This window comes from Chaetodon auriga, chromosome 4 (genome assembly GCF_051107435.1).
Source record: "Chaetodon auriga isolate fChaAug3 chromosome 4, fChaAug3.hap1, whole genome shotgun sequence".
Classification (NCBI taxonomy): domain Eukaryota; kingdom Metazoa; phylum Chordata; class Actinopteri; order Chaetodontiformes; family Chaetodontidae; genus Chaetodon; species Chaetodon auriga.
In genome coordinates, this window is record NC_135077.1 from 19,278,383 (window position 1) to 19,292,884 (window position 14,502).

Genomic DNA, 14,502 nt, shown 5'->3' on the forward strand with positions numbered 1-14,502 from the left:
GATCAGAAAGTTCCCGTGATGGGACAGCGTGCAGCGAACCACCAAAATGTTCTGTTTTTTTCTACTCACAGTATCCCCAACCCATCTCTCAACAGTGCATCGGATATGATGCTGACGAGGTCGACACAGATGTTGTTATCAATAGTTTAATGAATCCGTTTTTTGGTTTGTGCATTATGTATGTTTCAAACTCACTGGGCAAAGCGTCCGTTGTCGAGAGGGTTATTTGCATGGACGTGGCTTAAATTATAAAATGTTCAACAAACGTTCATCAGACACAGTTACTCCAGCGCAGTCTCGCCAAGGACTAACAAATTTGAAGGTGTTTGTGTGGCATTTTGCTAATGATTCTTCTTCACTGCCAGTTTTGTCTTGCGCTTGATTAATCTTGTTATATAAAACACATTGAACCCTGATTGAAAACCGAACCCTTGCTGTGAGGCAATCAGGGAGTTATTATATGAGCACATTATATTTAAATGCTTCCACACCTCTGAAAGAACTGGGCCGTTGCTTAGCGATCAGCTGAGACAATGGGGATTTGATTGTGGTGAAAATGTTGCATCAGAGATTGAACTTTGAAATAAAAGGTTCAGATTTGTGGTCTGCGGGAATTTCAGAAAGCCTGCTTTCCAGCTGAAGACGACACCTGAAGGCTCTGTCTTCACCTGGTGGACCCTTTGTCTTGGCATGTCCTCCAGCGTCAGTGAAAGGTGTCAGTCTTCCTCACACAACAGCTGCGCACATCTCATCGCTGCAAAGGTGGCTGATGCTTAACAGAGCAGCGCTTGTCCTTGGTGGTGTCTGTCAGCAGCAGTCTCGCCTGTCAGGCAGATCTAAGATGGCAGACCTGGGGACTGCTGTCGTATCCAGGAGAGGTGTCCTCTGCCAGATGCTTTCGCTGCGTGCATACCCAGATCGCCCTCACCTCTGTTTTTTAACCAGGAGATTAAAGATTGCTCATGGAGCTGTGAACTCAAGAGGAATCCTGTTAACATGATTAGAGATCTGAAATTACTGCTTAAATTGTCAAATGACATTACTGAAATGCCATCTAGCATTAATGCACGGCTGCGACTGGCTGAGGCTGCAGGTTTGTGTTTCCATAATAACGCCACAGTGCAGCCATGAAATGACATCGGCCCGTTTGTATTTAAAGTTAAACAGTAAATCATGACCCATGTCATCAAATGAGCAGCTCAGGGGGTGGAAAAGTGCAGACATGTTGCCATAATCATTCTCACTCGTCGCTCAGAACACCTTCAGCCTTCACCATTTTGATCCATCTCCACCAGCATTCATCTGTTTTTCGGTAGAACATGCCAAGAAGGAGGATGCAGCAGCGCAGTTCATTACGTTATCTGTCAGGATGGCAGGGAGGACGTCACTGCTCGTCAGAGAGAGCAACACAGAAATTTGGGCTAATATGTCGAGGGTTTCTGGTTTAGCTATGGGTTAACTTATCTGTTTTACACAGCAGATATGAACAGCGTTGTTGCTGTGGTTGATCTCTCCTGAGCTTTGTCAAACAGACTTCTGTCAGCATAGAAGGCAACAGCGAGGGTCATCTGAAATATGTCTCTCCTGTCCGACCTGCAATCTGTAATAATGCGGTGTCTCGATGTGAAGAAACTAATGTTTGCGTATGGCTTTAGCTAAGTCGAATGAAGGTGACATTTTCAATGCAAAGAGAAAACTAGTGTTTGATGGCATTGAGCTCTGCGGCTGCTGGGCTGGATGCTGTCCCACTGTTTGTTTTCTTTAAATGAACAGAAATTATAATGCAGATATTAAAGGTTCTATGAAAACCCACGTGTGTTCAGAAAAGGTCCTTCACAGGTTCATTAAAAGAATGCAAATCTTTCACTCTCAGGGACGGCCTCATTTTCTGTTTGTTTCACTGACAGATAAAGAAGCCTAAGCCCTTCATTTCAGGTATTCTCTCTGCCCACGCACTGTTTGAGTAGGCTCTAATCACACACTGGGATTCTTGTTCTTGGAACCTCAACCACTGGCTTCGATTCACCAGAAAAATCTTACATCCTTGAGAGTGCGATTCACAATAAACTGCAGGCCTGCGTTACAGAAGAAAAGCAAGTATTTATCGCACATGTGGACAATTAGGATCTGGATAATATAGCATGATTTTTCCACCAAACAGCCGTGTTTCTGCTAAATGTACAAAAAAGTCTAATTTAGTCAGATGTTCCTCCGGCTGCAGTATCATTCTTGTCTTTGCTGTGTAAAGCTGAGGAAAAGGACCCCGGTGATAAAACATGTACAACTTTTAACACTGTATTGAGGTTGATTGTTAGGTCGTGCCACGTTGGCCCACAGTTAATGAAGTGATTCCCTTTATCACAGCACCGAGGACAGGCTGCAGCATCATCTTCCTCTTTCACTCGCTGCAGTAAAGCCGCTCGCCCTGCGCCGCCGCTCACCGCTGAGCGGCTTATCGGCTGCAGTCAGGGGGTCACATGTCGTACACCTGAGCAACACGCTCCACTCTGAACCTCAGCACCAACCACCGCTGCCCGCCTACACAGCTCACTCCTCTCCTCTCCCCGAAGAATTCCAGTTTAATGCATTTAGGATAATTAAATGGAGGGACAAATGAGACAAACTGCAGGGACGCAAATTCAATTGATCAGAAAAATTTCCATAACTGCGGTAATCAATAGCTAATCTACCGTCCCTAATGAGGATGAATGGGTGCATTTCTTTATTGAAGACAGTTGTCAACCCTTTCTGCCAAGAGAATGAATCGCCCGCTTTTCCAACAGATAAGTGAAAGCAATTATAAAAGCTGAGGCAGAGATTTGGTTCCCAGCGCAGCAGCAGCAGCAGGTATGCAATGACTGAACTCATCTTTCCCCTCAGAGGTCACAGACATTTCATTTTACTTGTCTTTATTTCCCCCGAAGGCAGGAGGAGGTCATGATGGGAAAAAAACCACAAATGTGATTTTAGGAGTTCTTAAACTCAAATGTGATAAATATGAATGAAATCACCCCGAATGTCTTTGAAAGTAACTTCTCTAACAGCCACAGTCTGCAGTGACAGTGAGGGAATGCACTGATCAAGAGTCTCCTTCTTCTTCTGTGGTCTTCTCAGTGTCTGCGTACGTTGGTGGGCCACACGGGCGGCGTGTGGTCATCCCAGATGAGAGACAACATTATTATCAGCGGCTCCACCGATCGCACACTCAAGGTCTGGAACGCAGAGACGGGAGAATGTATCCACACCCTCTATGGGCATACCTCAACAGTGCGCTGCATGCACCTCCATGAGAAAAGGTATGGGCCCGTCTTCACCATGCAGAGTTAAAAAACAGCACTTTGGTCATACAAAACAAGCCATTTTAAGATACTTTTCAGGAATCTACCAATTGCACCCGTAAATAAATCCTCCAAACACGCTAATCAGAGAGCGCTTTACAGATTAACTTGCAGCAAACGAGTACAGAAATGTAAATATTTGTCTCTCTTCTCTTAAAGGAATAGTTTATGTGAAATCTGTGGATTCGCTTTCTTGCAGAGAATTAGATGAGAAGATAGTTAACACTCATATCTTTAAGACGGTTAGCTTAGCTTAGCATAAAGAGTGGAAGCAGGGGGAAACAGCTAGCCTGGATCTGCCCAAATACAATGATGAAAAAGCATTTGTCTCAAAATGTCCAGCTCTTCCTTCAATGCCTCATATGCTCTGTTAATGTCAGAATAGAGACTGAGCAGCAAAAAGAGCATCTCTGCAGCTCTGCAAGAGGACAGTGCCTCTATGAAAGTGAGCATGTGGTCTTATAGTGATTAAATAGACCCTGTGAACTGTCTGAAGTGAACTGCTGCTCACTCGTTCGCTCAGTATTACACTCCAGAGACTCAAAGTGCTCTTTTTGCCTTAGGGCCCACCAAGGTTTTTATGTAGCATTTGATTACTCACTCACTGTGGAAATGCTGTGAGCTGCAGGCACATGGTGAATAACACGTCGCTGATTTCCATCTATGCTGCACCGTGAGGCGTCTTTTTAAATAAAGAGCGTGCGCTGTGTGTATTTACAGCAGGTCTTCTTTTTAATCTAGGCAGCCTGTGATAGAGATCATGTCATAATGTGGAGGGATGTGTGTCTTTATGGACGTGTCGGGAACCTGGTGGAAATTAAGGAGAGAAGTGTCAATCAGTCGCCGGATTTTCCTGAAATGAGAATATTTTCCCTCTGTGTCTCAGTTTTTTAATAATATCCGTGGGCCAAACTGTTCTTACGGTAATAATCTGAAAACTGTAAAACCGGAGTAACAATCTTCCCTAAAGGGAGTTTCCTCCTCTGTTATATATCTTTCCTTTTCCATTCTGGGTGAAGACACTGCTGGAGGGCGGCTGTTTAAGTTGAATGGGTGTTTTTGTACATTCAAGTATGAACACGAATGTGATACTGTGGGTTTCTGGTTGTCAGAGCAGTGAAAGGAAATGTTCATACCTGCCTCATTATTCTGTCAATGCAGCTGCCAGCGAATGAATGAAAGTGTTGTGAAGACTGTTGAGTTTAATCTTAAAGAATGGAAGACGCTCCCGCTGTGGGGACGTGAAGCTCAGCACAAAGACTTCTGCTGAATTCAGCCTCACTCGCTGCCTTTGTGGTTTCCCGTCAGGGTGGTCAGTGGCTCTCGTGACGCCACGCTGCGCGTCTGGGACATTGAGACAGGTCAGTGTTTACACGTCCTCATGGGCCACGTGGCGGCGGTGCGCTGCGTCCAGTACGATGGGCGGCGGGTGGTCAGCGGTGCCTACGACTTCATGGTCAAAGTGTGGGACCCCGAGACGGAGACCTGCCTCCACACGCTGCAGGGCCACACCAACAGAGTGTACTCGTTACAGGTGAGCCGCCTCAGACACACCTTCACTGTGTGTGTGTGTTTGTGTGTGTGTGCGTGTGTGTGTGCGTGTGTGTGTGTGTGTGTGTTAAAGACCACAGCAGCATTGGGTTTTAGTCGTTTCTTAAAAAACTAGCAGCTGGTTTTAAACTAGTAACTGTTTAAAGTTACAGAATATCTTCTCTTGTCAGGACTTGTAATGTGTAAACTAGTCATGACAGAACATCTGTTGCTCCATCCGTTAAAAACTGTGCAAACAGGAAGCCGCTGTCACATCAGTTACATAACTTCCACAAATGATGCTGATGTGCTTTTATCTGCAAGCAGAAAGTGTGTTGTAGTGTTCATGCAGTTTAGAATGAAGTAAATGTCAGATTATGCTAACCTAACTGATATTATTGGGGTAACTTGAGTTATTTTTTGTTAAATCTACTTTAAAATCTCCAGTTTCTGTCATTATTTAACAGCAGTTTAGATCAAAAGTCGCTCATCCTCCAAAATTTAACTCTTCAGTCTAAACACATTCGCAAGCTAACCTCAGTTTTGCGCGTTCGTTCGTTCGTTCGGCAGTAACATAACTTTCAATTTAGTGATTCTAGAACAGATATGTACATACTGTATGTACAAATACTCCGTTTTTGTTATTTGAAATACCTTTTCTTGTATCCAGATAGTGTCTTAGCCACACAGAAGGCCACACACCTGTCAGTCTCATCTGACTGCACTGATGCTTTTCTTCTATAATGTTTTAATGTATCCTGGTGTGTGTGTGTGTGTGTTTGTGTGTTCATTCTGTAAAAAATAAATCGCCCCTCTGTGTCCTCTAAGACGTCCTCTCACCCACTCTGTGTGATTACAGTGCACCTCAGCTGGTGTCATCACCTGAGAGGTGAGAGGAGGCCGTTTGCTGCTCTGACAGATTGCTTTTTGTGCCACGTGTATCGTTAGGCTTTTAAAGCGCTGATGCTCTGCTGTTGGACGAGGGCACGAAAAGTTTTGCAGATCAATAAAATTCATTCATTTCAATGAGTTTAATCTGGAGTTTGTTAATGGGAAGAAAGTACGCTGTGTCTGTATCAGCTGCACCAGCTGCGAGTGGAGGTGACAGTTACTGATGGCGCCTTCTGATCCTCTCTGTCTTCCAGTTCGATGGGATCCACGTGGTGAGCGGCTCGCTGGACACGTCTATAAGGGTCTGGGACGTGGAGACGGGCAACTGCATCCACACGCTAACGGGGCATCAGTCCCTCACCAGCGGCATGGAGCTCAAAGACAACATCCTGGTCTCAGGCAACGCAGACTCCACTGTCAAGATCTGGGACATCAAGACGGGCCAGTGTCTGCAAACACTGCAAGGTGAGTCCACCATCGCGGCGGCGTAGCAGCAGCTACAATATTTACACAGAAAGGTTAATAAATGATGGTGACTACAGTTAGAATTTATTTGGCGTTATCTGTGACTCAGTACTCTGATGTGCACTTCCTCTTTGTTTGGAACGGACGATAGAACAAGCGTGATCTTACGCTGCATTCACTTGAGATGCAAGCCGCTGCTGTTCAGGCGCTAACACCTTACAACAACAACAACAACAACAACAACACCACCACCACAAAGCACAGGAGGTGGGACTTAGCTTGAAACTGGGAGACCAATTAAAACCCAGACTACATGTCCGGTCTGCCAACACCTCGTGGCCCTGCGGGACCTGATCACGGTCTCATTTCCTTTGTGTCCATCTGAATAGTTCAAACTCTATTAGCGGCGCTGCAGCCTCACAGGAAGCTGGAAATCCTTTGCTGAATAGCAGCAGCAACCATCAGGGCCCCACCCCTAAATACCCTCATTAGCAAACTACAGCCGTGCACGCTGCTCCTACCAACACCAACACACACCCCCGCCGAACAAAAGGATGCCCCAGTGAGAGTCTGAGGAGAGAGGGGAGGGCTAAGAGCGACCGGGGGAGGATGTTTGTGAAGAGGGGACGACTACAGTGAAGGGATGAGAGAACTTTGTAGGTCATACAATTAGGTCAGTGGGCAGTTTCTGCCATTCATTAGCGTGTCTCCGTAAGACAATGGGCCAGCAACAAGGTCGCCACTGTCCGCCGGAGAGAGTAAAGGTAATGATGGAGCAGGCTGCTTTGTTGTGGTAATGGAGGGAGGAGGGAGGGAGGCAGGCAGGCAGGCGTGTTGGGGGTTGGTACAGAGCTGCATTGTAAACTCGGGTAAATAACGCCGCTTTTGATCTAACTGCAGACAGAAATGGAAAAGACGTGAAAGCTTGTTGACGGTGAGGTTTCAACAAATTTTCCCTGCGAATGGATCGTGAGAGCGGCGAGAAATCAGACGCGTCTGAATGAAACCGCTGCTATAGTAACCTCAATGGAAAGCACTTCATTTGCCAGCACTTGATTTCTGCGCTTGTTTCTGTTTTTTGTCGCCCTAATTGATTTAATTAAGATATCATTTTCAAGCCTGAGGGAAATCTGAAGTCACTGCACACGTACAGTCACAAATAAAGTCACCTCAGTGCAGCGAGAGCCCCCATCTTCACTTCAACGGTGGCCTCCTGCCAGCTGCCAGCACACAAACACAGCGGGCGGAGGTGTAGCTGGAGCTGCTTAGCCTCCGTGACAGTGACAGGCCGGAGTCCTGGCATGTCGCTGCCTGCAGCTCCTCCTAAACACCTCGCTGCACTCACAACAGCTTCGGGATCAGCAGACAGGCGTTTTCTCTTCGTCTCACAGGCTTACGGGGGGTTTGTTTCCACTTCTTGTGCTCCGGCTCTCGTTCATCTTAAATTCAGCCATCCACTACGTCACTCATTCATTATTATTACTACAACAGGAGGCGCAGGGCGGGGCTTCCTCCACGCATGTGTTTAGTGGAGATGGTTAAGCTCTTTACACAAACTGTTCAGAAATGACATTTGCCGTGTGAAACTGTGCTTTTCCCCCCAAATGTTAATGTTCTCCATCATAAAACTGGTTTTACGATGTTAGCAGGGGTGGGTTTATTTCCGGCCACTGCGGAAAACCCTGCAGGATTTACCAGTAAACTGAAAGTCTCCTCTTGCGCCTCACCGTTTACATTTCCGTCACATGACAAGAAGTTAAAGGTCGGTTCGGTAAACTATTGAAGCTGCTTTTCAAGACGTAAATGTGCACGTAAAGAGAGGACAGTTCATGCTGAGGCGGCTTCTACACTGACTGCATGACTTTAAAGTCCAAATGTTCGTAGCGCTGTCGGCATAAATCTCTCCTTCAATTACGACAAAGTGAATAAATCATTAACAGTGGAGAAAAAAATCTCTTCCTTTCAGAAAAGTTGAAGCAGCCTTGACGCTTGTGTTTGATCAGTGACGTTAAGAGCTGCCCCTGATAGTTATTTCCTGAGCCCCCAGAAACTTGTTCCTGGAGGAGGTACTTTTTGGGGGGCTGAGGAGCTAAATGTAGACCCCACGTCCAGCAGTGGTGAAGGACTTGTCCTTTCCATCTTCACCTCATCCCTCTAACCAGCTGCTTCTTTGTGTCTTCAGGGCCCCACAAGCACCAGAGCGCCGTCACGTGCCTCCAGTTCAACAAGAACTTCGTCATCACCAGCTCGGACGACGGCACCGTCAAACTGTGGGACCTGAAGACGGGCGAGTTCATCCGAAACCTGGTGACCCTGGAGAGCGGCGGCAGTGGCGGCGTGGTGTGGCGCATCCGGGCCTCCAACACCAAGCTGGTGTGCGCGGTGGGCAGCCGCAATGGCACAGAGGAGACCAAGCTGCTGGTGCTGGACTTTGACGTGGACATGAAGTGAGAGGGGACACGGTGAGGGAGGACGAAGAGAGCGAACCACAGAGGAAGGAATAGAGGGAATGGGACGTGAGGCGCCTAGAAACTGGGCCAAAGCCCAGAACTCTTCACCCAAACTCGCAAAATCTACATCCACCATCACCACCACCACCACCAACACCACCACCAGTGGGCTGTCCTGTCCTCTACCATCATCTTCCCCGTCCCCCTTTGGGCAAATGTTCCCGACAGAGCCACAGACCCTCACATGTGTTCAGCCCCTGTTTTTGACCCCCTACCACCAGTAGGTGGTGGAGTCGGAGGGGGTGGGGGCACGACCGGTCTGTCCCTCGATTGGCTGGGAGAAAGAGGAAGAGAGGAAAGACGACTGAACTTTCGAAGTGACCGTCCACCTTTTCGGTTCGGGGTCAGCTTCGCGCAGGGACTTGGTTTTGCTCAAGCCTGACAGATTTTGAGATGTACAGAGATATATTATTTTTTAAAGACCCCCCCCCTCCCCCACCACCCCCATCAGTGCGCGCCCACACACACATACACTCAAACAGCCAACCGGAAAAGATTGAGGAAGACGTTTAAAGCTAAATTTCCACACAGTCACACCTAAAGAGCTGCTCGTCGTAGAGAGAAAGCCTGCAATCAGGCCGGTTTCTTGTCACTCCATCTCCGTTCTGATTGTTCTTCGCTTTCAGTTTGATTTCTTTACAATATCGCACACAAACACAACTGTGAATTTCAGTACGTTTTTGGTTTATCATATGAAAGGGGTTTCTTTTTTTTTTTTTTTCTTTCCTCGCAGTTGCCAACAGCAACAAATCCCAGTATTAGAAAGCTGCTCTGTTTAGGTTTGCTGTCGTTATGTCACGAGGGTTGTTTTTGTTGTTTATTTGAGTTGTTTGTTCTTCCTTTCTGTTTTCTACATACCTGGGTTTGGAGCTCCATCTCCACGTAAACATCAGTGCTGTCCAGAATTTTTCAGAGTCTAGCTGGGGTGGTTTCCTCAATGCCGGCGCTGTGACAAGAGGAAGTAAAGGTTCTTAGCTCCAAGCGCTGTGGATTAATGCCCTGAGCCCCCCCGGCCCCTTCCCCTCTACTGTTTTCCCCCAGTGGCCAAACTGTATTTATGCTGCTAGATGAATGGAAAAAGAGAGAGAGGGAACTTTTACTTGCTGCGACGTTTTAGTCCCAGGCAAAATTCCAAATTGAACTCTATATGTTTGGACTTAAAGAAGCAAAAGATGACAAAAAAAAAAAAAAAAAACATCCGACATTTTTTTGTTTATTTTGTTTGTTTTTGCCACTGAAACTTGAGCCAAACGTGCCTCTACGAGGCTGAGCAGAGGGAGCGCGTCCGACAGATACTGACGGGATCGCCTGCAGAGAGGAAACGAGGGGATGTACACTGTTGGCGTGCGTGTGTGTGCGTGCATGAGTGCGTGTGTTAGCGTGTTAATGGGCAACTTGTAAACACATTCCTTGGGACAAAGCTCTTTCAGCCTGTTCTTTGGGGAAATGTACAAATGCTGTGTGGACTGGCAAAGACAAAAAAACCTAGCAGATGTATCGGTTTTAACACGTGAATGAAAGAACCGTCTGTATCCGTGTGTGATTGTTGTTCCATTCAAAGATGTCTAAAGCAACAGAGGAGACCATCACAAGCATCAACTGACAGGTGGAGCTGCCAGGAGTCTTAGTGTTACGTGTGTCGCAGTTAAAATCAGCGTGGCGGCCGCTCGGTGGCGGCCGCAGACTCGCGGATCGTCGGTGGGAAAAATACAAACACAAAGGTGAACAGAAACATTGTAGCCAAACGAAAATCGTCTCAATCTCCAAGAGTCACAACTCAAGCTGAACTGTGAAAGTGGTATAACACTGTATATTAAAAAAGAAAAAAAAGAAAACAATCTTGCTCTATCTCCTCTCGTTGTTTTCTCCCTCTGTTTTAATTTATGATCTGGTTTGAGAAATCAGATTTGTTGCAGGTGTTTTATTTTTTCAGTTCATGTAAACTGCCTGGCAAAAAAGAAAACAGACAGAAAAAACCTTAAAGGGATTGTGTATTTGTTTGATTCACTTAGAATTTTATTTTCTTATAACTTAAGTGCAATAAAATGTGGGTTTTTCTTTTTTCATTTCAAGCATATCAGTTGTCTGTTTTTGTTACCTGTGTGAAGGCATCTTATATGTTCAATAAAGCAAATTATTTGGTTAATTACATCCACGAGGGAATACTTTTAACATTCATCGCAGGGGTTTTAGGCCAAATTTGACTGAGCAGAGCGACTGAATGGCCCTCAATATTCGGAGAAAAGCAGGTTTTCTTTATCAGGTCAGTCTCGACGTTGGATGTTCCTTCATGTTTTTGTTTTACTTCATAGATAAAGTTTTTCATCTTCTCTGCTTGTTTGATTCAAATCATAATCACACAAAGTCCCAGTGGTCTCCGCAATACTGACTCACTGTTGCAGGTTATAGACTGGGACATCAACCCTCCAAAAACAGGTAAACATCTCAATACTACGGCCCCAGTTTGCCTTTTTATGTCTTATGCTGGTTAGAGCTCAAACAGTTCATAACACTGGCTTATATTTTAGCACAACACACATTCAGTTTCTTAACTTCCAGTCCTTTAAACCCAAAGTCCCAGTTTGAAGAGAGGTCCCTGACAGCCAAATACTGCTGCTAATGCTGAAACAACTGGTCAGTTAATCAATGAGTCGATCCACAGAACAATTTTCATAATCAAGTCATTCATCAAGCAGAAAGTATCCTCCTGTTCCAGCTCTCGAAATGTGAGGATTTGCTGCTCTCCTATTTTTAAATCTAATCTCTGAGTTTTGGAATATTGATCAGAGGAAGGATATTGGTGCAACACGTTTTTCACAATTTTCTGACATCTGATGAACTAAATGATGAATCTAAAGAAATATTGCTGCTCTAATGCTGACGTGTTTGCAAAAACGAAAGCCATCCAAAGTTATTTTTTAAGTTTTCTCAGATTTTGTGATAGAAGCTTCTTCAGGGTCAAGTTTTACTCTTTGTTCCATATTTTAAATGAATTTCTTTGCGACTTAGACGGACAGAAGCCCAAAGTGATGCCCAAAATGCAGGCACTGGCAGACATCGCCTTGATTTTGGCCACAAAAAGGGGCATTTTTGCACACCTTCACTGCTCTGACGTGGATTACTGCACTTTCTTCTGCCACCCAGAGTCCATGATTGTCTCACTACCTAAACTTCAATGTAGATTTAAATCCAGCTGCAGATCAAACCTTTTCGCTCTCCAGCCTGCGCGGCCTCTGCAGAGGTGTGCCCTCTGTACTCCATTTCTACTATTGTTCTTGTGCTGTTTTCAAAGCCACTGAATGCACGGTGTGACAGTAAAAGAAAAAAAAAAACAAAAACCCTGAATCAACACAGCCTGAAGAGGCAGACAAAAGATTTGGGATCATGTTTTTAATCCCAGTGATTTTCCATAAAAGTAATTTTATTAAGAGAGATTAATCTGCCCCCTGAAAACATGATAATGGGCCATTTTTCCAATTTAGTCTTTCAATTGAATTATTGTTTTTGAACCTCTTAAGATAATCTGTATGATTTTTGCCTCACTGATGCCAGAACAGAGGAGCTCCTTTCTTTCATGCTGCTCACCATGAAGGCGACCGATTTGAATTTGACCCTCTGTGGTCAAATTGCTCTCAATTATATCCGGACCGTTATCTGTCACGAGCCCACACGGCTCAGCGCAGCGGCGGGAACAGAGTCTGTGCTGTGCCGTGGATTCCCTCCCGCCTGTTGCCTAGCGATAGCTCATCCCTGGCCGGGCCTCAGAGCTCGGTATAAATGGTATTGTGAGGAAGCGGCGAGGGCTGTGCATCCTCACATGAATGGACGCATGGGGGAGTTTCCACTGTGGTTGGCAAGGTTACTCTGAGCGCCTGTTTGTTCCCAGGCTCCACTCGTGTGTTGTGTAAGCGGCAGCTCGGCTCCACTGACGGGTCCTCCAGGACAGTAATCCAGTTTTTTTTTGTTTGTTTGTTTGTTTTTGTTTTTTGTTTTTGGAGTAGAAGATTTGTTCAGAAATGTTTCGGGTTTCTTGAATTTTAATCACTTTTTTATATTTCATAGACTAAATGATCAACAAATGGAGGGAACAGTTGTTCTGCTCAGATCCTTAACTAAGGGAAAAGTATCAAGATCACAATGTAAAAATACTCAGTTACAATTAAAGTCCTGCTACTGAAATCACGCTTAAAGGGGAAGTGCCCTTTTCAGAAGCATGCTGAGGCTTCAGAGGCAGGTGTGTGAAAACAGAAAAACAGAAAAATTACCTCAAGTGATGTCACTTAAGGCAGCGTCAGTTGGGGCTGAAGACTATAAGTTTGCAAAAACAAACAAACAAACAAACAAAAAAAAACAGGGTGTGGAGCCAGAAAGAAGTAAGATGACCAGATATCTCTAACTACAGCTATTAGCCACTACTAGCGTAAAACACCCAAACATCAGACCAGACAATCAGCAGCCTATGTCTTGTTTTGTTTTTTTTTCTGTTATCCTATCTTTTTGATCTCCATATATGTTAAATAATTCTCAAAAATGCAAAAAAAAAAAAAAAAAAAAAAGACTATCGGCAGCCCATTTGCATTGTGGGTAATGGAGGCACTTGTTTCTGGCAAGAAAGGCAAACGTGGAGTTAAAAGAGGCTTAACGGGTTGTGGTTTGATTTTTATACTTAAAAAAAATAATAAAACTGAATCGTGAATTCGACAATGTTGGGAATGTTTTTCTAAATCGGTCCAGTACTCCATCAGCAAATACAGTTAAAAAAATCAAAGTAAAAGTACTTGTTCTGCAGAAAAATTGGCCGTGTGCACTGATGTGTCAGTGTGTAAGCAGCATTTTATTGTTGAAGCTGGTCAATGTGGAGCTACTTTTAATTATTGTAGTTATGCAGTGGTTGCCAACTTCGGGTCACAGGGTGAATCTGAGGCGTCATGACATAAATGGGAGCTCTGCCACACAAACTTGTACTTTGAACCTTTCTCTAATTTGTTTTTTTTGGTGAAATGTAGGATCATTTTACATCCTTGGTTGTTGAGCAGAGGAGTGTATCCTGTAGTAATACATGCATCAGAGAACTGAAGTAACCAGGTAACCTAAAGTGTTTTTTATGTACAATCTTAATCTGAAAAGTAACCAGTAACTAACGCTGTCAAAAAAAATGTGAAAAGTGCATTAAAAAGTGCAGTATTTCTCCCTAAAATGTTGGAAAGTGGAAAAACAATTAAATACTCAATTAAATACTCAGGTATGGTACAAATGCCTCAAAATTGTTTTTAGGTACAATACTAAAAACAAACCAGCACAGAATAGCTAGCTGCAGCCCCACAGTGCAGATTTATTATCATTATTTTCTGCCGCAGAAGCTCAAACTGCCGTGAACTGTAATGAGTTAGAGTCGTGACACTCTGGAAACGACGTCCAAGAACTGCCCAAGAAACACGGGTCCAATCAGCCAGATGGTGGCGCTGTGATTAAGGCCGAAAAAAAAAATCAGTCTTAAACCAGCTGAAGTGGCTTCGCTCACCTTTGTGAAGCCTGAAACACGCTTGTGGCTGCTTACGGGTTTGATTTTGGCCAAATGAGCTGCTTCCTCCTGTTGAGCCAGAATGGCTGCTTACGGTTATATTTTGTGTTTATATGAGGGAACAGTGGAGAAAAAGCTTAACGGCACATCTACAGTTACAAACATCTGGAGAAGGAGACAGTGACGTATCTCCACAGATAGCCCTTTAATGAACTTAATTTTAGGAAGTGATGAATCACCTCGTTCC

At 44.8% G+C, this 14,502-nt stretch overlaps 1 protein-coding gene across 3 annotated transcripts in view; it reads left to right on the forward strand.

The window, feature by feature from the left end:
• Positions 1–10,885, forward strand: part of fbxw7 (F-box and WD repeat domain containing 7) — a 111,336-nt gene extending 100,451 nt beyond the window's left edge. For all 3 annotated transcript variants that reach the window (XM_076728648.1, XM_076728649.1, XM_076728650.1), the window contains 4 exons: positions 3,115–3,296; positions 4,647–4,872; positions 6,014–6,224; positions 8,407–10,885. In XM_076728648.1, the coding sequence (XP_076584763.1) occupies positions 3,115–3,296; positions 4,647–4,872; positions 6,014–6,224; positions 8,407–8,675 (888 nt within the window). In that variant the 3' untranslated portion in view covers positions 8,676–10,885. The remainder of the gene's footprint in view (positions 1–3,114; positions 3,297–4,646; positions 4,873–6,013; positions 6,225–8,406) is intronic.
• Positions 10,886–14,502: the final 3,617 nt, after the last annotated feature.